A 25038-nucleotide genomic window follows, 5' to 3' on the forward strand; every position below is an offset into this window, starting at 1 on the left:
TCCAAAAAACAAAAGAAGAAATTTAAATTTAAAAAAAACAAAAAAAGCGAGAATAAAATACGATAAATAACTAAGCCACCAAATACTTAAAACTAGAGATGTACCGATATTTTTTATCGGATCGGACTGATATTTCACCCAATATAAAATATCGCTTATCGGACAATATTAAAAAAAAATTCCGATCCGAAATAAAATGACCTCTTTAACAAAAATAAAATGTAAAATTTTTAAAAATGTTAATCTAAAATCATTTATTTTTATAAATAAAACGAAATCCATTTTTTATGTAATTTTTTTAATAATAATTAATTAATAGCGATAATCTCTTCAGAATCTGCTGGTGATATTATTACCATGCCGCAGACTGACCTCTGATAAATTGAAAATTTTGGTATTTTTAAATAGAAATCTTCGATATATTAATGTTAAATATAATTTTAAATATTTATTTCAAATTTCATAATATATTTGTTTATTACTTATTATCTATATAGATTATCTTATTAATTATTATATAAAAGTGATTTAACAATAAAAATATTTTATATACTTTTAGAATTGCAATTTAATTGAATATAATAACTGATCATTATAATATATTTAAATGACATAAGTCATGGTATAGTTAAATTATAGATGTTATACTAATAAAGTATATTAAAAATTAAATTATTGATATCTTTACAAAATACAAAATTAGATATGATATCGGATCGGTAATCGACCGATATCAATTTAATATTGGAAATATCGGATCGGCCTCCAGTGGTACCGGTACACCCCTACTTAAAACAAATCAAAATAGGGTTTTCTAGTTAAAAAGCTTTTTATCCTAGACTAAAGCAATTAAATATCAAAATTAAGGGGATCCAGGACACGGTCTAAGCTTAAAAATATTTAAAAATGTTGTAACTAATGTTTATAAAAATTAAATAGAATTTCATCAATATACTAATAACTTTAACATAATTTTACAAGCATAAAATCATGAGGCTCGAACCGGTTTGCAGGCATTTTCGCGGTAGTTCAGATAGAAAGTCATTTAAAGGTTCAGGTTAGATAAAAAATAGCGGTTAATATCGGTGTAAAGGTTCAGTTTAGATCCCTGATAGTAGCCTTAAAAGACCCTCACTACGTCCTAATCTCGATTGCTATATGCCCAAACACTTATTATTTATAAATGCTTAATAAAATATTATATAATTCTATATTTTGTATTTTAGCCATTTGTAAAAAAATTATAATTTATTACAATTCAACCTAGCTTAGAAAAAAAACTAATTAATTTTTTTTGCCTCCCTGCTTGAACATTTTGATTTTCGATCTCATAATATCATATAATTTGTAAATGTTCTTATAACATTTCCCGCGTTAGAATAACGTTTTTAATTTTAGGTTCTATGCTGACTAATATAAGAGGCATAATGCCGTATAAAAAGTATGAGTAATAAGGCGAAACTAAATAATACGATGTCATTAAAATTTGTATGTTTACACTATATTGGGATCATCATAACAAAATATATCCTAATATAAAGGTTATTTCCTGGAGGTTTCATTGCATATATAACCTTTTTTTAGTCACATCGTATCTTTATAGATGGGGGAAAAAGGTAAAAAAATAAAAAGTTCTGCAAGGAACATGTTAAATAATTAAGAATCGTTTTATTCATAATTTCGAATATTTATTACGTAATTTCGAATATTACAAATTATTTTTAGTATTGTTAAATGGCTCGATATTTAAAAACGTCTTATGCTCATAGATGGCAGAAAGGTTTACACATGTATAAACGAAATCTCGAAGCTTGGGCAATATTTTTTTAAAGCTAAAATATCGGATTAGCCGTTTAAAAATCTAGCCCTTACAACACTAGAATAATTCGATCGAATGGTAGACAAAAAATTATTATTTAAGATATCACTGTTATTGAAAAAGGAAATTATGTGAATAAAAACTTTAAAACGCAATTAAATCTATGTTTATATGCATCTAAAAAGTAAATTAGTATAATTATAAACAATTATATGTAAAATAAAATAAGAAAAAAATATATAATTTAAATAATGGGAAGAAAATAAAACTTTCGCTGTCAAACAAACTATTGCGATTGAGGGCAAAATTGTTCCTTTCAATTTGATTGTTTGAGCGAGTATTTTCATTTTTCAGACTATAACCATAGTTAACTCTAGATTCTTTTCTGATATTTCTCACGTTTGTACTGTGAAGATGTTGAGAATTATTACTTAACGAGGAACCTTTATTATACCTAGCAGTAAAAAAAAATATATTTATATTTATAGTTTGACATTAATGGATACCTGTTAGAAGCACCAAAATGTGAGGCATATTTTCTATTTAGACGTCGGGCATTGGACATGAGATTGGAAACAATGGAGTTATTATTTCTGCCATTGACAGCAGAACGAGAGGAATGGGTAGAGAGAGAATGTGGATTATTATAAGTAGGAGTGTTAATCGTGTCCATATCTAAAGAACGCTTTTCCAGAATTTCAGTTATGCCTAATAAATAATAGGAGATAATTTTTTACAATTATATTAATAAATAAATATATCCAGCTCTAATTAATATAATGTGTTTAAGTGGCAGGGTATGGTTGGATTTATTAAATCCTGATTATACTATTTTACATTTATTTCAATGGATATTTAAAATGCTTATTAACCCATGATCGGTAGAATGGGTTATAGCATTATCCCAGAGATTTTAAATTGTTATTACGAAAACGTCTGTCGATAATTAGACCTTGATTTCAGCAGCCTTCTATTTTGTGCTAAATATAAACCATGTTTCTGAAAAGTTTCATGCATTTTATTGAATGATATAGATCTAAACATTTTTTGGTGGCAAAAACACACATTTTTATTCTTATAATATAAAGAAAAACATTGTTTAAATAGTGTATATACTAATATTTAAATCAGTGAACTGCAGGCCCGGCTCTAAGCCCGGGTACACGGGCGGGTCTAAAAAATCTATTTAAGATACCCGAACTGGACCAGCCTAAATTTTTTTAAAAGAATATCCGGGTCGGGCCGTATAATTTAAAACCAAATATTTTAAATTGCCATTATTAGATATAAAAATTAAAAATATAATATTAAAAAAATCCGGCCAGGGCCACACCTGGAAATATAAAAACTGGGACATGTCGAAAATTTTTTTTAAAAAAAAATCCGAGCTGGGCAGTGCAAATGTATTTTTGCAGGTCTCTGATTTAAATATTAAATATTTTTGCATGTTTTACAGTAAAAAAAAAAGATGAAATAATTATTTAAAAAAATTCTCATAATTTTTGTATTAAAATTAATTTAAGGTTAACATTCTATTACGCATCTCATATTTGAATTCATATACAATAAAAAGGTATAACTAGTGTGGTTAAATAGTTGGTTTTATATCATGACCCTGGCTTTTGGTCGAAAAAATGAACCAGAACTAACCCAACCAAATAGGTCGATTGAACATCTCACTCTATAGACGAGCCATTTTCTCATACTACCTTTTAATGTTGTTAATCGATTAAATATAGGATCCAGGTGTTAGGTTCAAAAAATAATTTTTTTTAATTATTGGCTTGGGAATTTTTATTATATAAAATAAGGGCCTATTTTTCCGGCTAAAATATTGATTTACCAGTTTTTAAAAGTTAGCTCAAATCAAGCCATTTAATAACATTAGTGTTTTTTCATAAATTTCTACATATAATCTTTTTACATATATTAATTTTTAAGTTTGTTAGTGACCGGCTAAGCCGCGTCGTTTATAGTCGAAAATCGAGTCCGAGTTGAATGTTTGGGAGATTATAAAATTTTGGTACTAAAAAAATATGAATCATATAACAATTTTATTTTATTTTTTTATACATTTATATTTTATTTATTTTAACATTGTTACAAAAATTTCTTTCAACATTAACATTTTAATAACTTTTTAAATTGAGTCATTAATTTTTTTACGTAAAAATAATAAGGAAAAAAATTATAAGATAAATAAATGAATAATTTCAACAAGTCTTGTTTTCCGTGGATTTCTTTTATGTTAAATTATTGATAAATAAATTATCCTAAAAAAATAATGATCTCCACACAAAACATGATCTGTTAACTCAATCAGCTATTTAAATGTAGTGTATAAAAGTGATATCCCGTTTTCCCGTCAATGATAAAAAATCAATCACTAGTTGTAAACCGTGTTAAAATTCCGTAGTTCTCTATATTATTAGTTTTATGCAAAAATATAATTATTGCCGAAATCCGAGTCCATCTGATTAAAAAAATTTTTTTAAATTAAGGAGTTCGCAAAATGTCTGTCCCACTTTTTTTGATGATGTCATTTCAGAATTAGTACCCTTAATTTCATTAAAATCATTTTATTTATTCTAATATACGTGATACGTGATATATAGCGCTTTTGCCCTCTAGCGTTGAAGATTAAACAGAGCTACGCTAGGTTTTCCTCATTTCCATCTAATTGGAACAATTTAATTCGGGTATAAAAGTAAAAATATGAGGAGCCCTCCACACGTTTGTGGGCAAGCCGCACGTACTTGTAGGCACACCATTTCGAAAAATGTTGCTTAAACCTCTATAGGCTTTAATTTAAAAGGATTGGGACAAAGAAAAAGCCTATACCCAAAAACTGATGAGAAAAGCAATTAAGAACAAGAGAGGAATATTCAGATGGAAGAAGAAAAACTGAAGGGCAAACTATGAAAACTCATAATTCTTTTAAATCATATGCTCAATTTATTATATTAATTTACTATATATTTATTTATATTATTTAAATATATTATTATTTATCCTTAAAAGATATACTAACAAATGTGATTATTTAAAAAAAAAAAAATTTATATACTATAATTTGTAGCATAATAAATTTAATTACTCTAAGGGTGGGCGGTGGAACATTTTTAATTTAATAATTTTACAAATTTAATACAAGTTTTAGTAAGAAAAATTATAGAATACTTTTAATAAGTTGAATAATTGTTGACTGGAAACCTTTAGATAATGATATATGAGCAAAGAACTTCAAAATACGTTTTCATTTGAGGTAACTTTTTTTAATGCGGAAAAGTTTTTTGATGGAACTCTTATTGTTATTAAGTTTCATGAATTGTTTCATATTAATATTTAAATCCATTATATCCTTTATGGTTTTATAGTACCATAAGGATTTATATTTTGTGTGTTGTTTTCCTTTATGTGTGTACAGCCATGCTATGGCGTCATGAGCCAAATTGTGGTCGGAGTTCCTTATTATATGAGCTAGGAACTGTATACGGCGTTTTTTTACAGTGATATTAATTGGCGTATGATTAGATTTTTTCCAGAGTGGTTTGATATGACTCTTGGGTAGAAAATGTCATTAATTATACGTAGACAATTATTTATAAATGATTGTAATCGTCTCATTTCCGTCTTATTTGCTTCCCAAATTTCCCCATCATATAATAGAATCGGAACAATTGTCGAGTTGAATAACTTCAGTCTGGTAAAAACAGAGATCTCTTTCGTTTTCCAAATTTTCATATACTTGTAGAAGGTTCCCTTCGCCTTTTGTATTCTTATAGACAATTCCTCTTACCACTACCTTTATTGTGAATTACGGAAAATAATTCCCCGGAAAAAAATTCGCCGGAAATTAATTCCCCGGAAAAAAATCCCCAGGAAAATAATTCCTAGGAAATGAAATACCCGGAAAATAATTCCCCGGAAAAAAATTCCCCAGAAAATAGTTCCCAGGTAAATAATTCTCCGGAAAAAAAATCCCCGGAATAAAATTCCCCTGGAAAATAATTCCCCGGAAAAAATTTCCCCACTATATATTGAATTGCTAATGCATTGCTAAAAGGCAATCAATCATAATCAATTATAAATCAATCAAAAATTTATTACGTATATTTTTTTAATGATAATTTTTTAAACTTTTTTAAAATATATTTAAATCATTCTTTTATTATAAATGAAGAATACTGATTAAATGATATAGTACTATAATTTTATTTTTATTTAATATTATTAGTAAGAAATTTATTTTTCTAGCTTATTAAAACAAATATACATTTTATTCAATTTTAAAAATTAACTAATATATATCCGTAAGAGGGCGTTATATGTTTTAATATGTATCATTTTAGGAAACCGGAATGATGATTGGATAGCACTTTTTTTATATTTGGGTATATATATACATATGAAAAACCTAAAAATTAAAAAATTTTTTTAGGTTTCTTTGATGTTTAATTTATTAGTAGGTTTAGAATAGTAAAACAATGCAAATTTTCTAAAGTAAATATTGCTGGCGTTATTTATCAAAATCTCTTCATTTTTGTTTTATAAGTGTATATTTACGTGCTAAGAATTATCCTAAAATATATTTTGAAAATAATTTGATATGACCGATTGCCGAGCTCAAAACCGACCACTCACTAAATATTCGATTGACCAAATTTACTAGTAATATAATTTGAAAAATGTTGATTTTCGTTATATATATCTATAAATACGTATAAAACATAATCCTAAAAAATATTTTTAAAATATCGTGATTTGGCGGATAACCGACTCGTAGCTCACCCAATGACTAAATACTGAATTGCTGGCGTTATATAACAAAATATCTTAATTTTTGTTTTATACGTGTATATTTACGTGCTATGCATTATCCTAAAAATTTGAAAATAATTTGATTTGACCGATTGCCGAGCTCAAAACCCCACTTACTAAATATTCGATTGATAAAATTTACTAGTAATATGATTCGAAAAATGTTCATTTTTTGTTTTATAATCTATAATTACGAGTAAAACATATACGAGTCGGTTATCCGCCAAACCACGATATTTTTAAAATATTTTTTGGGATTATGTTTTATATGTATTTATAGATATATAAAACAAAAATGAACAATTTTCAAAATATATTACTAGTAAACTTGAATCTAGGAAAATAATTCCCCGGAAAAAAAATCCCGTGACCCGGATCTGCTCTGCGGTAATAGAAATGTTTTTTAAAGTCAAATTTCTTCGAGGATTTGAGATTTTAAATAATAAAACGAAAGTTAAATAAATCTAGTTCACCTTTACACACTTTCATCAACTTTTAGGTATTTATTGAAAAATTATTTTTACACAAATTTTAATCATTTTTTTAGAAATATGATAAAAGGCTTTTCACAGTTTACTGACTCTTAAATAGCGCCCCTTTTTGTTTTTACAAGGATAAGCTATTAAATAATATAATTTTATAAATTTTGTGGCGAAATAGGAAATTAGCAATTCAATCTGATATCCTCTATTTGATAAACATTATTTTACTGAAGTATTTACCTACTTTAAGAATTTAACTGACTGAATACAAAATCACTATAAAACTTGCAAATTTATATTTTTTACTGCCCAATTTTAATTAAATACTGCCAAAAGTAATGAAAAATGCTGACCACTTTAATCAAAATACATCCAGAGGTGATTATCAGCAGTGAGTATTATATTTTTCTAATCTAACAATTATTATTTTGCTTATGAATTTTTTTCAAAAGTTACAGAAAAGAAATAATTATAATTTTATTAAATGATATATAGAATAATAAATTATATTATTCAAAAGAAACAATTCTAGAACGTATATGTTCTCCAATTGAAGAGAGAAAATTGGGCAAGTCCCTTCTCTCTTCTAAATAATCAATGCATAAATTTTTTAAAATAGTTTGTTTCGTTACATAAATACGATTTTTTTTGGGAGTATATGTCCCAATATTCCATTGGCCGATTTTTCCCATATCAACCGCTATTTCCATCCTTATTTTTTCGATTAGTTCCCATATCTTCGGTTTTTTGTTGCCTACAATATGCTTAAATCGGTTATTCCATCCTTCACATACATTGTTTGTTCGATTTTCCCCAGCAATCGTAACATTGAAATTCCATGTTTCTGGTGGGAACAATGGCTCTACTTGCCTTTGAGAGTTTTTCCCATGTCTCAATTCTCCATTCACATAATTTTTATCAAAATAAAACAATAATTCTTTGTTTCCATCCGATACAATGGTTTTTAAATACTCCATACCTCGTTTGACATCGTGTATAGGTAAGAATGCTAATCCATCGATCATAGCTGCAAATAAGCATAACATTGGATCATTCCGATATGATGATTCTAACCCCAATTCCTGAATCTTTCTATGAGTTGATTGATTTAGATGATAAAAACATCCTTGGATGTTGATATCTCTACCTAAAAGTTGAAAAAATATAGATTAAAATTATTGTATAGGTTTTATTTAATATTTATGTCTTTATCAATTTTTATTAATTGTACTGTGTGACAAGAAAAATGGGAGAAAAAATAAATAAAAACAAGTTTTGGTGCAGAATTTGACATTGAGTTCGAATTCATTTTCTAAGTTTTCCCTTAACGTCAAGTTTTAAAAATATTATCGTATAAAGGCAACTTTTCGAAATCTCAAAAATGGTAAAATTTAGGTCTTTATACGGATATATTTTAAAAAGTATCAAATGAAAATCCCTGAAAATTGGTGATAGTGTTAGACATATATTTCCTTATAAATTTATTAATTTTTTATCGATTGCTTTTTGAGAAAAATGGTAAAGAATTTCGTTTTGGGGGTCTTAAGTTTTTAATTTAAATTCCCGGCAAGAATCGTATAAATATGTTGGCGGACTACTGCTGGAGTATCTTTTTTGAAAATAAATCATCAACTTCATATTCGCGGAAATATATTTAGATTTACCATTAAATGTTTTTAAATTCGATAAATTTTATGTTATTGTTTAATTTGTTTTAAATTCAATAAATTTATTGTATATTACAAGTTATATCCTATATAATAATGAAGGAGGGGGTGAGACAACGGACCAATAAAAGGTTTATTAAAAGTAAAATATGAGATAGGTTAGCTTAGCATAATATATTTATTTAAATATGAGAAATGTAACTATTTCATTTAAAATATATTGTTTGAGAATCGTACCTTGTGCAGTGTAGCGAAGAGAACGAAAGCCACAATAAATATATTAAATGTAAGCTATATTAAAAAAGAATCTAGAAAAATAATTCCCCGGAAAAAAAATCTCCGTTTTTAAGATAATTAAAATTACAAAATTAACAAATTAGGAGAAAAAATTCCCTATAAATAAATCAACGAAATAATAATTCTCAAATAAAATATTTAAAAATTTTGATAAAATTAATTCTGGAGAATTATTAGAGATATATAAAACAAAAAATGAACATTTTTCGAATCATATTACTAGTAAATTTTATCAATCGAATATTTAATAAGTGGAGTTTTAAGCTTGGCAATCGGTCAAATCAAATTATTTTCAAAATATTTTTTAGGATAATGCATAGCACGTAAATATACACGTATAAAACAAAAATTAAGAGATTTTGTTATATAACGCCAGCAATTCAGTATTTAGTCATTGGGTGAGCTACGAGTCGGTTATCCGTCAAATCACGATATTTTAAAAATATTTTTTAGGATTATGTTTTATACGTATTTATAGATATATATAACGAAAATCAACATTTTTCAAATTATATTACTAGTAAACTTGGTCAATCGAATATTTAGTGAGTGGTCGGTTTTGAGCTCGGCAATCGGCCAAATCAAATTATTTTCAAAATATATTTTAGGATAATGCTTAGCACGTAAATATACACGTATAAAACAAAAATGAAGAGATTTTGATAAATAACGCCAGCAATATTTACTTTAGAAAATTTCCATTGTTTTACTATTCTAAACCTACTCATAAATTAAACATCAAAGAAACCTAAAAAAATTTTTAATTTTTAGGTTTTTCATATGTATATATATACCCAAATATAAAAAAAGTGCTATCCAATCATCATTCCGGTTTCCTAAAATGATACATATTAAAACATATAACGCCCTCTTACGGATATATATTTGTTAATTTTTAAAATTGAATAAAATGTATATTTGTTTTAATAAGCTAGAAAAAAAACAATTTCTTACTAATAATATTAAATAAAAATAAAATTATAATACTATATCATTTAATCAGTATTCTTCATTTATAATAAAAAAATGATTTAAATATATTTTAAAAAAGTTTAAAAAATTATCATTAAAAAAATATACGTAATAAATTTTTGATTGATTTATAATTGATTATGATTGATTGCCTTTTAGCAATGCAATTTAGCAATGCATTAGCAATTCAATATATAGTGGGGAAATTTTTTCCAGGGGAATTTTATTCCGGGGATTTTTTTTCCGGAGAATTATTTACCTGGGAACTATTTTCTGGGGAATTTTTTTTGGGGAATTATTTTCCGGGTATTTTTTTCCGCTTACCCTTTATTGTCTAGTGTTATACCCAAATATCTAATTTTATCTACAACCTTAATAATTATTTTTCCTCCAAAAGTAAGATTGTCCATTGGTGGAGCATTTGGGGAGGGGAGAATAACAGTTTTTTTGAAATTTATTTCAAGTCCAACTCTTTGACTTAGGGTCTCTAGCAAGTATAATAAATTTTTAGTTTCATCTATGCTCTTGGAGATTACAACAATGTCGCCAGCATAAGATATTATTCTAACAAAAGATATGGACTTATCAGATCTTAGATCAACAAGATCAGCTGCCCCTAGTGCTTCTCTTATAACTTTATTAATTATCATGTTAAATAGGAGTGGTGATAGAGTACACCCCTGTTTTACTCCTTTTTTAATTCTAAAGCAGGGAGATATTTTATCGTTTATTCTAAAACACGCTACTAATTTAGAGTAGTGGTTTTTTAAGATGAGGATTATTTGAGGTTCTATTCCACATTCAGCTAGCGTATCCCAAAGAGCTCCGTGATTAACATTATCAAAAGCTCTACTAAAGTCGATGAAAGTATTTAATAGGATGATATTTTGTATTTATAACATTTTTGCATTATTATTTTCATGGCTAATATTGGTTCTAGTATGTTTTTATTCTGCCTATAAGCACAAATGTATTTGGGGAAAAGATAGGGCTTCGATTTCACAATTTTATTTTTTAATAACGTCATAAATATTTTAGATACACATGATGTCAGAGCGGCGGCACGATAATCTGTGAAATTCCGTGGATTCTCAATTTTGGGGAAATTACATAAAAATGATTCATTCCATTCCTCCGGAGTTTTCCCACATTCCCATATTTTGTTAAAAAGGGTCAAAAGGAAGGAAGAGACAGTCCTAGGTGCAATTTTCAGATACTCAGGTTATCACAAATATTAATAACGGATTCAATTCAAAATCTTATATAAATAAAAATGTTTAACAGATTTTATAAAGTACATTTGTCCAATCTAGTTCGCGATGGGGTTACTTAATCGTAGTTCACTAAATTATCTTTCCATCGATACTTGCGAGCAAGGATCAGCTAGAACTACTCGTTAGAGGGTATACAATTCAGGTTCTTAAAATATTTTGGATAACCAAGATTGCAAAATATTTTGATGGGGAGGTAATTTTTGGCTATATATTAAGCAATTAATTTTTGTCATAATATCCAATAGCGAATTAGGCAGCATTCATAGTGGGATAAGACCCGACACGATTTAAGAGCTGACAGTTTTTTAAAATCTGTTTATGAGATCAATTTTTCTTTATTAAATTTATTATTTCTTAGATTACTATTATGAATTTAATTAAAGAAAAAATTAATATTTATAAATAAAAATTGCTCTCATAAACAGATTTCAAAAATCGATCAGCTGTTAAATCGTATTGGATCGGATCCCACTATTAATGCGGCATTAGGGTTAAATAACAAATAAATGCATTTCGACTCAAGCTTAAACTCGAGCCAAATATTAGGACGAATCCAACTCCTGACTCGAGCCAAAGTCAACTCATCTAGTCCTTGAGCCGAAGCTAATTTTTACGACTTTAGGTCAAACCCCGAAAATTATAAATTAAATAAACACACATTACCCGTATTTTTTTGATGATATATGAATTGTAAATATCTAAAAATCGATAAATTCCTATAATAAAATTATCCCAGTCGATAATTATTTCGAATTCGATGCTAAATATTTAATTAATATTGAATTGAACTACTCGTCCTCTAGTTTTTAAATTGGTTTATCGATCAAAGCTCGAGTTTCTAGTATAAAGTAAAAATTATCAAATAGAGAACAATTTTTAAAAAAAGTAATCTTAAATATAATTATTTCCATGCCAATATTGAAATACTCGTCACTATGCATAAAAATATAATTGAGCAAAAAATTCATAATAAAATATTATATTAAAAGTTGGTTTTGGGTTGGTGCTTTGGTATATGGATTTGGTCGATCAGATCGACCCATTTGGTTGGGTTTGTTCATTTTTTCGACCAAAAATAATGCTAATTAGACTTCAACCAAGCAATTTAACCACATTAACTCTTCATACCCGAAAGTCAAATATTTTTATTTTCAAATAAATTAAAAAATATGGAAATGTTTTAAATTAAATCTGCACAACAGTACACAATAATTTCACTTGAAAAATGCCAAATATAAAAATATATAATTATGATCAAATATGTTCATAAAATTAGATGGAAGATGAGAATAGACTTATAGCTGAAAAGAAATAATGATTTAATAATTTTACAAATTTTATAAATAACGTTGATATAGTTTAATTGTGTTTGTATAATTAATACTTGTTAGGGATTCAATTATAAAATATATTTAATTAAGAAAATATTTACAACTATATTACTTAATTGATTTTGATATTAGGATCAATGAGTGAGCAGTGTAAAACTAATAAAAATAAAGCACTAACAATATAATTTTGGTTGAGATGTATTTTCAAATACCTTATAAACATTTTTAAAGTTAATATTTTCAGTATGTTTCTGAAATAAAGGAGGGGGGGGGCAAAAAATGGGCTAGAATTGCCTGTAACTATATTAACTAAAGATAAGAAAAATAGTAATAATGTAGGAACATATATGTTTTATATGATTATGTATATACATATGATTATCATTTAATAATCATAATTTTATCATTTTCATTTTTAATAAATGTATTGTGAAAATTTCATATAATCAGCATGAACATCTTCATTTGTACAAAAATAAATGATTTTATTATTTGCTTTCTTTTTATATTCATTCACCAACCAATTTTTCTTTGTCAGCAATTATAATAATTCATTCAATATAAGAACCATTAATATATTTTCTAAATTAAGTTTATTATCAACCATAATTTTATCAAATTTTGCAAATTTTCCATAATTTATTCCATTGACTTAATTCTCACAATTTTATCTTTATCCATATTAATTTCATGAAATATTACATTCATATTGCTCAAACATATATCATATTTACAAAATAATTAATACTTACCATGACATTATATTATATGTCTTATTATTATATATATAATTATGATTAATATAATCTTGGATGAGGTTAACTACCTAACACAGATATAATCTATTATATTTTTAGGATATCCTTACAGTATAGTTTTATTGATATAAATGTACATGGATAAATAAATGTGATATGTGAAAGAATCAAATATTTAATATTAGCTCATGGATGTAAGTAACCTGAAATATGAATCTATTGGATGTTTTATGAAAAAAAATATGGGGAATGATTGGAAAATGTTATGGTAAGTATGAACTATTTTGTAAATATGATATTTGTTTGAGAAATATGAATGTATTGGATTTTTAATGAAATTAATATGGATAAAGATAAAATTGTGAATGAGAATGAAGTCAATAGAATAAATTATGGAGAATTTGCAAAATATGATAATTATGGTTGATAATAAACTTAATTTAAACTATATATTAATGGTTCTGATATTGAATGAATTATTATAATTGCTGACAGAGAAAAATTGGTTGATGAATGAATTTGGGAAATAAGAAAATCCATGTCAAATCAATCACTTTATAACCCGACCATCTCAGATTTTGTTAAAATTTGGTATTTAAAAGTATTGTAATTGACGAATCCAAAATATTAGATTCTTAACTCTACCAGAACCGGAGATATAGGGCTTCAAAGTGCTTCAGCTTGGTCATTTTTCGAAAAAAATGATTTTTAAAAATTGTATATTAGATGTACTATGTATATCGATTATGGCTCATTTTATAGCCCTAAGTAAACTCTTGAACATATGATAAATAAAATTAATTTTTTTTATATATTTTTTTTAAATTGCGGTTAAAAAAATTTGTAATTAATTTTTCAAAATGTTAGACTAAATTTTGTTTTCCAAATTTCAGATATTTTGTAAAGAGTACCAAGAACTGTTCATATAAAAAATTTCAGAGTGGGGCAAAAAAAATTAATTAGGAAAAATCTTATTTTTGAAAAATCTAGATGGCGTAAGTAGTTTAAAATATCAATTTTATCAATATAAATTAATCTAAGAAATTTTTTTATTCCATAATAATTTATCGAATAATTAATAGTAATATTTAAAATAATTTTAATTAAATTTCCTTGAATTTAATTTATAGATAATAAAATTTCATTAATAAATTATCGATTTTTATAATAATTTTTTTCCAACAATTTATCGATTTTTTTATCTGTTACTTCCTAAAATTTGTAATTTGTAATTTTTAAAATTAATTTATTTATTTTGTACAAATCCATTGAATCTTCCAAATCACTATTCCAAAAAAGGTTTAAGAAAAGTGACGATTTGGATAACAATGTATCATAAAATTAACAAAGGAGAAAATATTTGTCCTAAGTCGCAAATTTTTATATAAAAAGAAGAATAGTATTCCAATTTTAGATGATAGCAACATCCCTACAACTTCAAATAATTTCTTAAACCTCCACCGATATAGAAAATGATTATCCAATTAATAACGACAATGCGCAACTCCCTACACTTTTTTTAGAATACTTAAATTCTACTTTAAATTAAATGGGGCATTCTCCAATAAAAAAATAGACTAAGAGAAAAAGGATAGCTTAAGAAAAAGCTCAGCAGACTTTCAAAAGCTTTTAGCAAAATTCTTCAACCATAGTTGAATACAAATGGTAGCGACGATTTGATAATTCATATGAAAAATAATTATCCATTATTGTTTAAAACACAAAAATATTAATTATTAACGACATTACCTCCAAATTGAAACATTCACATAATTAAAAAACAATTTAACGCTTCGTTTTATATGATCCGTAATTCAAAATCATAATTCATTCTTGGTCAAAAGGGGATTCTTTAACTCCTAATCCAAAGGCAGGTAAAACATAGATCAGTGCACAGTTGACGTTGTAAAAAGTTTCTATTTAAACGATGAATATAGTAGATTACTGCATGGAAAAAAAGATTGCCTTTCTATAATTGAAAATGATGAAAGGATTAATGTTCAAAAACGGTTAATTCTAAATAATTTAAAAGAAATCTATATAAATTTTAAAGCTATCTACTTTTCTCTTAAAATCGGGTTTTTAAAATTCGCCTCATTGCACCCTAAAAATTGCATACCAGGTTCAAGTGGCACTCACTCGGTTTGTGTCTGCCTAATCCATCAGAATGTTAAGTTGCTAATAATAGATAGCAATCTAGCAACTTTAACAAAAAATAGGGATAAAGATAAAGACTTACAAAGACATAATTCCAGCAATCCTCCCCTGCCAGCCTGTTATTTTGGAGAATGTCACGAATGTCCTGTGGACCAAGCATTAAGGGCTAAATTAGAAAATTTATTAATTGCACATGATATATACAGGATAACGTTCAAGCAATGAATATCTGTAGATAGAACAGTCTAGAGACCCTAACGCAAACAGCTGACGAATTTCTTAATTACTTATTTAAAAAAATATTTATTTTGATTCGCCATGCTTTTATTACCGAACAGCAAAATAGATTCCATCAGAATCTTAAAAACAATTTAGAACATGATTATTATTTGGTTATCTGTAATTTTTCTTGAAGTCCAAGGTTATCACTGGACCACTTCCCAGGTTACCCTACATCCATTTGGTATATATTATAAAGTAAATAATGTATTAAATCATAAGTTATGATGCCATATCCGCAGGAAGGACTTATACTTTAACTAATGATGAATCTAAAATGGCAATATATAAATTAAATTTAAAGAAATTTAATTAAAATTATATTAACTATTAATTATTCGATAAATATTTTATTATGGGATAAAAAAATTTTCTTAGATTGACTTATATTGATAAAATTAATATTTTAAACTACTTACCCCATCTAGCGGATTTTTCAAAAATAAGATTTTTCCTAATTTATTTTTTTGGCCCTACTTTGAAATTTTCTATATGAACAGTTCTTGGTACTCTTTACAAAATGTCTGAAATTTGGAAAAAAAAATTTAGTCTAACATTTAAAAAATTAATTACAAATTTTTAACAGCAATTTAAAAAAATATATAAACTAAAAATTAATTTTATTTAACATATGTTCAAGAGTTTACTTAGGGCTATAAAATGAGCCATAATCGATATACATAGTACATCTAATATACAAAATCTATTTTTTGAAAAATGACCAAACTGAGCCACTTTGAAACCCTATATCTTCGGTTCTAATAGAGTTATGATTCTAATCTTTTGGATTCGTCAATTACAATACTTTATTAACTTAAATACCAAATTTTAGCAAAATCTAAAATGGTCGGGTTGTAAAGTGATTGATTTGACATGGAATGACCCTTATTTTTGTTACAAATGAAGATGTTCATGCTGATTATATTGAATGAAACTGCAGAAGAATGAAGTATATTCACAATACAATTATTAAAAATGAGAATGATAAAAATATGATTATTAAATGATTTGCAAATTTGGGGAATAATTATATGTTATGAATAATATTGGAACAATTATATGGGAAAACATGGGATTATTAATGATAAAGTGACAATTACATGGAGATTGGTTTATGGATCTATGGTAATTTAGACATTGGGAAAAGGTTACTGATAAAAGAACTTGGCTAATTTGAACATTGGGAAAATGGATACTAATAAAGATACCAGCAAAATAAGACATAAAGATACAAGGACGTTGGGCACTCAAGTGATTTAATAGGGCTTCCGTGAGCCAGATGTAGCCCTATTAGGGTTATAGTACAAATAATTACTTGTACGATGTAAGGATATGGATTATCTCAGGGCAATCCAAGGATGATAGCGATCTCTTGGCCAGCTCAGATAACAGTGACCTCATGAGCCATCCAATGATGATATCAATCTCTTGACCAGCTCTAGGATAATGGTGATTTCATGGGTCGTTCAAGCACAATGTCGACCAATCTACAATGGACTTGATAGCAATACTTCAGTGGGAGATCAAGCATAGTGCACTCGATAACGATACTCCTGTGGGAGATCAAGCATACAATGGAATCGATAAGAATACTCTGGTGGGGTATCTGTCGATATTGATACACCAGTGAGAGATTTATCAACAAGGGAAAGGATATTGATACTCTAGGTGAGATTAATCCACAAGGGAGACGATATTGATACTTTAGGTGAGATCAATCAACAAGGGAAACGATATTGAAACTCTAGGTAATATCAATCAACAAGGAAAATGATATTGATACTCTAGGCGAGATTAATAGTATCAAGGCAGCTAATATTGATGCTCTTTTGAGAGATCAAAATTTTAATTGGGGAGAGAAGAGTGTGTGTTAAAAAAAGGTAACACCACATGGGAAAGGTAAATGGAGACCAAAGGCAAGGATTTTTTAGTAGAAACTTTAAGTCGTTGATACCTCTACTCTATAAGGAATGGGAAATGTAGTAATGTAGGAATATATTATATGGGGCTGTGCCGATCCACATATTTTTCACCGATCCGATCCGATATTGTCTGATATTTATAATGTTCCTCCCCGTGAAATTAGAATTCTGCAGATAACGAATTTTGCAAAATTATCTTTGTCTTTTGTAAAATATTTCTAAAATTCAAATACCATATTTAAAAAAATTCTTTTATTTAAAGTATAAATAATAAAATTGGGATTATTATTTAAAAAGATTTAAAATAAATAAAATTATGGGTGTTCCTTTCTATTTTTATAAAAAAACTTTAAAATACTATAAATCTATTTTAAAAAATTAATATAATTTAGGAGGTGTTGTGCATTTGTATTGTTTAAAAAAAATTATTTAGACAATATTCTAATAATTAAAATAAATATACATAACATAAAATAAAATAACAAAAAAAAAAGAAAAATAAAAAGATCGGATCCGTTTTTATAGGTATCGGCTCGATCCGATATTTTTAGAAAACTCTAAATATCAGTGCCGATCCGATATTTAACATCGGGACAGCCTTAATATTATCTGTTTTTACGATTTTATATATACTTATGATTAATATAATCTTGGGTGAGGTTAACCCTAACAAAGAGAGCGTCTATTATATTTTTTGTAGTGTTGTTAAAAGACTCAATTTGAGCCGATTTTTTAAAACGGATAACTCAATATTTTATCCAGAAAAATATTATGCAAGCCTAAAGACTTTGCTCATAGATGGCACATAGGATTGAACATCTATTGGCGAAATCTCGACGCTTAGGCAATGTTTTCCTGGCTATAATGTTAAGTTAGCCGTTTTTAAAAACCGGCTCAAAGCCGTTTTACAAAAATAATTTTTTGGATCGATTAATAGTATGGTTTTATTGATATGAATGTAAATGTATGAAAGAATAAATTATATATAGAAATATTTTATAATAAAATATGTTATATATACTCTTATATGGTTTTTTATTATGAAATATTTTATTATTTGCTATCTTAAATTAAAACTTTGTATTGTTAAAATATATGGTATAACTGATAGTTATGATTCTAATCTATGTGGCTCATCAGATGAGTAAATTTTTGCTTCAAGATCAACAGATATTGATTCAATAGATGCATTATAAAACATAGATTTTTGAAAATTTTCTGAAAGAAATTTGTCAAAGATTGTGAACAGTTTGATAGAAAGGAATAACAGGATTTGGAGTCACTTTATCACGCGTCACTTTATCACTCAGTCACTTTATCACGCGTCATTTTATCTTGCTACACTTTATCACAAGACACTTAATGTTTTTGTTATGTTTATTATTAACAATAAAAAAAATCCTTATCTCTTAAAATTTGGAAAAATGTATTTATCTTTGATATTTTTTAAATCAATGTTTTTTTCACAAAGATTTATAATTTTTAAAAATGGTTTTGTATTTATCCATAAATATAATAACATTTTTTTCTCTATATATAGCTCAATTTTCTATATTATTATATATTTAAGAATATATTTTTATTAATTATAATGTTAGATTTGGATTTACATCAAATAATAAACCTACCCTCTTATATCAAAATTATGAATATACGAAATTTAGAACAAATAAAAATAAATCAACCTGCTGGAGGCACGCCAAAAATAAATCTCAAAAATGCAATTCTTTTTTATAACAACGAAATTTAATGATATTATAAGAAGTCCCCTTGATCATACTCATGAAGATCATTCCAAATCTAATGCCAGAAAAGATAAATCAGAAATGAAATCAAAATTAAGTGGGTATTCTAGTCCTTCGTTGGCCCACGCAACTACATATTAAATAATGATAATAATATATTGATGGTTATGCCAAATAAGTCAGCCTTTATCAATCATTACAACGGCATAAAAAACCAAGCTCAACCATTATATTGCCTCCAATCTCGACGGATCTCATTTTCATATCCAGAATAATACGATTCCTGGCATGGGAATGATAATTTAAGATTTATAATGTTGAGCACGAACGATTCGAAGGATTATCAAAATCGGATATATGGATATGTGATGGTATCTACTTGCAGATATCCTTGGATGTTATTTTCATCTAAAACAGAGCGTTATTAGAAAAATAAATGATTTGGGATTAAAAGAAATGTATGAGTCTAATGATGACTTTCGATTGTATAGCAGGTATTTATCGGCCCTTACATATGTCCCAGAGGATGATGTTGGGAATTCATTTGATACCTTGGCAGAAATATTTGGAGAATTGAATGGCTCATCTGAGCTTATTTCCTACTTTGAGAAGGCCTATATCCGAGGACGTAGAAATCCCAGTAAAAAATATATTTTTTGTTATAAATTTATATATTTATAGGTCAATGAAATAATTTTGCAGCTCCTCTCTATATTGTAAAATTATGAAACAAATACAATTCGACGTTAGAAGGTGACGCCCAAACAACAAATTGTGTTGAAGGGTGTATAGAATTCAATCGCTATACCAATGTTCTCACCCATCGCTTTGGAAATTTTTAGATGGGATTCAAAAAGATATGCAAAAACATAAGGCCCTATATCTTCAAGTCATAATGGGACAACACCGCACCTCTCATAGAAAGATGAAGATATAAAAGAACGATTTCAGATATGTGTTTTGAATTATGGACCATTGGATTCTTTAACATTTTTAAAAGCTATTGCCCATATTTCATGCAATTAAATATTTTATAAATAATATATTATTTATCGTGATATATTGATTTATAGTTACTTACTAATAAAAAGTATAAATTGAAATCATTCTTATTGCTTATGTCTCCTGTTTCATTAGATAAGATAATAATTAAGTTAAAAAAATTATACTTATGAAAATTAAATATTAGTTTTTTTCAATAAAAAAATTAATTAAAATTTTTTAAATATCGAAATTTAAACAAAAAAGTCAAAAAATCAGATATTAATAAAATTTAACTTTTCAAATATATTAAATTAAGTTTTAAATATATCATGATAAAGTGTCGCGTGTTCAACTGTCGCATGATAAAATGTCGCTAGGCGAAAGGGATGACAGAAAAGTGAAATTCCTTGTCCAACAGCAATTAAAGTTTATATTAAAAATATGGGAGGCGTCGAGTTAATGGACTCATAGATTACCTAACGGGCCTTTCCAAATCAAATCGATCAAGATTCGTCCGACCCCTTTTAAAATTGTTTAAACTCTTGAATTATTTATATAGGTAAAAGAAATGAGAAAGCCGTATATTTTAGCTCGCAAACACACCTGGTTACTCAGATATATGGGCTCCTAGGTGCAAAAAAGAGCCACTTTTCAATCTGTAAAATTTTTAAAATGCTGATATCAAAAAATATTTATAGTAAAAAATATAATATATCATATTGTAAGTAAAAAAAACTCTGAATGGCTATCAAAAAAATAAAAATTAGCGCCAATTTAAATCTTTAACTTCCGGTTTACCTATATTGTTTTACCTGTATTTTTAAGCAAAAAATAGTGTTATTATTTTTTTGCTTTTTATTTATACACTATATATAAGATGTAAAAATCTTGGCGACGCTAACGGCTATTCCGAAATATACATTTTTATCAAAAACTGAAGAAAATAGATGGCGCTTTTTGAAATTAAGGATTTATGTAAAAATTTTGCCAACTTACCGATAACAGGATATTTTCACTTTTTATACTAAAAAAATTTGAATTTCTATTAAATATATTAATTAAACTGAGGGGCAGTGTGGGAAAATGCCCATTAAACACTTAATAATGTAATAAATTTCCAATAATAAATATTTTTCGTATAATTTTTTTTATTATTCATTTTTATTAATAATATAAAAATATAGATAGATATTCAGATTCATTACTTAATTTAAAATATATTTGGAACAAAATTTAGTCAGATATAAATAACTATATATTTTTAGAAAATAAACAAAAGATGAATAATTTTAATTATCTCATCCTTATGTAAAGTATATGTTCGTCCGGTAGCAGTTAAAGGACTGACCACATCTAAAATTTGTGATTTACGTATCCACAATTTGTCAATCAAGGAGGGATATGTATAAGAATTTGAGGGTCCTTGAGGATGCAAAATACTAACTAAAACCTCCTCTTTTTCGATTTATTTATCTAAAACATAGGCCATCCACCATATCCATTTATTTTTTCATATAGTAAATTCGCATTAAAATTCGAGTGAAATGTTATATTTAATATTTGCGATTCTGTTGAGCTTGAATAAAATGTTGCTTCAATTTTATCACGAGAAATGAAGTATGAAATTTTTGCGTTCCTGGATTGTACGCGCTTTATTGAATCTTTCTTCTAAAATTATTTGCTCTTTCCCATATTCGTCTTTCATAGGATAAATCTATTCCTTAATAAAAAAAAATTATAATATATATTAATAAATATAAATCCTATACCTTTAATATTTTCCTTCAATAGGCAAAAAACTCTTTAGGACAAGTTATTTGTTCTGAAACATGTCTTTGTAAACTAGCCCTGGCCATTAAACGTATGAGTACCTCTGACCCCCTCACAGACTGATTTGTCATGAGATGTGACCCAGAAATGTTACTCAGCTTTTATCCCGAAATCATCTTCATGATGACAAAGATTGATTAAATTTTTCTGATTTTTATATTGTGCTGATGCTCCATCTGAAAAGTAGAAGAATTTTTTTGATCGGCATTGAAATTTCTCTGTTAAGTAGCGAACTAAATATTTTTAGAATAAATAAACGGCAATTGTATTATGAAAGTGATAAAGATATTATTACGAACAGGGATGCAAGGTTACAGATAAAGAAAAATAGGTGGAATCGGTTCGGGTTCGACTTATTTTTCTTTATCTTAAACCTGGGTTTGTTACTGGGTTCAGCTCGGGTTTAAGAATTTTTGAATTTATAAAAAAAATTCTATATTTAAATCAATTAAAAAACTAGACATAAATATGGTATAAATAAACTTTTTATTTCATTTATAAGCAAAATATAGTTAATACAAAGCATAGTCATGTATCAATTTTAAAAATTTTATTTAAATGTATTTCTTTAAATTAAAAATATCCAATATAATAATTTTTACTTTGACTTCATTTTCCTCTATTTAATAATCTTTGAGAATAAGTTAAAAATTAAAAATAAATGGCGTAAATGAATTTAAATGTATAAAATTTATTAACACCCCAATAGGAATTCTTAGAGAATAAAAAATTTTAAAAATGGCGTAAATGAATTAAGTTGTTTAAAATTTATTAACACCTCACTAAATTGGAAATTAGAAAATATTATAAAATCTCAATTAAATTATTAAGATTTGTATTTACAATTATACAAATATCTTAATATATGATTTTAAACAATACACTGAACCCGGTTGTACCCTGGTTCAGAAAAATTCCAGGGTTCGGTTCAGAGTTTCGAAAAATTTAACGGAATTCAGGTTCGGTTTGGCTTCAGAATTTTTTCCAAAAACCCGGGTTTTCTTCACCAGGTTTGGATTCACTTGAATTCCTGATTACGAAACTTAAATGATTTAAATTATTTAAGTGACTTGTAATAAATCACAAGAAGATGAATGGTAACTTGAGATTTATTCCAATGAAATCCCTGTACTTCATCTTGAACTAGAAAGGGATAATTTTCAGAAAAATCTGCCTGAACGATATTCTCCTTCATTTAAATTAATTTTAAGAGAATTCATGAATATGGTTTGCCTGTTATGATTAGTGTAATAGTAAAAATATTTAGCTTTTCGAAAACTATTTCTAAAGAATTGGGGTTGATGAAGTGATAGTTAAAAAATCTTTACGATCTGTAGTTACCTTTTGCTTGTAGGTAATATATTCAATATCACTTGTATATAATATTTCACTTATCATGGTCTTTAAATTAGAAGATCCAGGGCATTGAGCACAATCACTAAAAAAGCATTTTGGTAATGCTGGATTACAAATTATTTTTGGTAATATATCCCTATATGCAATCTTAATTAAATCATCATTTAAAATAATTTTGGGCAAACTCATCAGCATTAATTTTATGTTTTGATGAATGGAGCAAACACATATTAAATGGGTACCATTGCTGCCAATTATATCGGGACGAAGATCAGAAAATTTAGATAATCCAATTTTAATATTTGAATGATTACCTTTAAATTTAAGATATAGCGCTCGTAAATTAATTAAAATCTTTTTTGGACTTGAATCTTTTCACCATTTTTTATTATAGAAACAAAATCCCTTTTCCCAGGCATCGATCTACTATATTCATCATTGCTAAAAAAAAAGGTTTTGACAATAGCAACGGTGGCGGCCTTGTCTTACCGGGTTTAGGATTCGGTGTTGAAAAAACCCCTTTTCTATTATTAAACCTTGTGATTTATTCGCCATATGATATGAAATATTAAATTCTTTTACAATTTTTCTTACTGTCCAATTTGATGGTAATAATGTTAATAATCTATATTTGTAATCGTCAGCTGTGGGAAATTGATATTTATGGTATCTAGAATTTCATCGAATTTTTTATTATTGAAGATAATGGTATAATTTAAGTCGTTAAAACTTTTTTTACTCTAGATATCTTTTTCTTTGGAATTTCTTTTCACATAAGCGTTTTGTTTTAATGGGAGATTCCCCTTTTAATTGTAGGGATATATTAATGTTATCAATAGCCTCTTAATTAATTATATGAGAGGGAAAATCAATATCTACATGTCATTTGAAGTAAAGAATGTTTTCTAATTTTTGTCGGCATGAAGAGCATATTAACATATTTAATTTGATTGGTAATTTTTTGGGGGTCATCCAGGGTAGAATCTTTCTTAGATTCTTGCGATAATAAGCATGTCTTTGTAAATTAAATGGGTTGCAACATTTTATATTTTAACATTTGGTACGTCCATTTGTGATATGGGAAAATTTTTTAATTGATCTGCACCTAGAAGAATAAATGTTTTTGCACTCTCCAAATCCCGAACGTTATTAATAGACAGACGATAAAGTAATAAGCTGCAGACAGGTTGAATTATTTAAAATTAATCTGAACGGGCAAGTTAAAAATATTATGCAGAGAGATCGTTTAAAAATTTTATTTTGTAAAATATAATCGATAATGCCTAATAAAATATTCTTTTTTAATGCAGCTGTTATACATGATCGAGCTTATAAGTCATTCGC

The 25038-nt window shown here is 26.8% G+C and overlaps 1 protein-coding gene across 2 annotated transcripts in view; it reads right to left on the bottom strand.

Moving 5' to 3' along the window:
* LOC135923720 (inhibitor of growth protein 3-like) overlaps nucleotides 1-25038 on the bottom strand; it is a 31321-nt gene that overhangs the window by 2380 nt on the left and 3903 nt on the right. For both annotated transcript variants that reach the window (XM_065458628.1, XM_065458627.1), the window contains exons 3-4: nucleotides 2326-2527; nucleotides 2089-2273 (exon numbers count right to left, since the gene is read on the bottom strand). In XM_065458628.1, the coding sequence (XP_065314700.1) occupies nucleotides 2089-2273; nucleotides 2326-2527 (387 nt within the window). The remainder of the gene's footprint in view (nucleotides 1-2088; nucleotides 2274-2325; nucleotides 2528-25038) is intronic.

The sequence above is a fragment of the Gordionus sp. m RMFG-2023 genome, chromosome 2 (assembly GCF_954871325.1).
Source record: "Gordionus sp. m RMFG-2023 chromosome 2, tfGorSpeb1-WG-v2, whole genome shotgun sequence".
In the NCBI taxonomy this organism is placed as follows: Eukaryota; Metazoa; Nematomorpha; class Gordioida; order Chordodea; family Parachordodidae; genus Gordionus; species Gordionus sp. m RMFG-2023.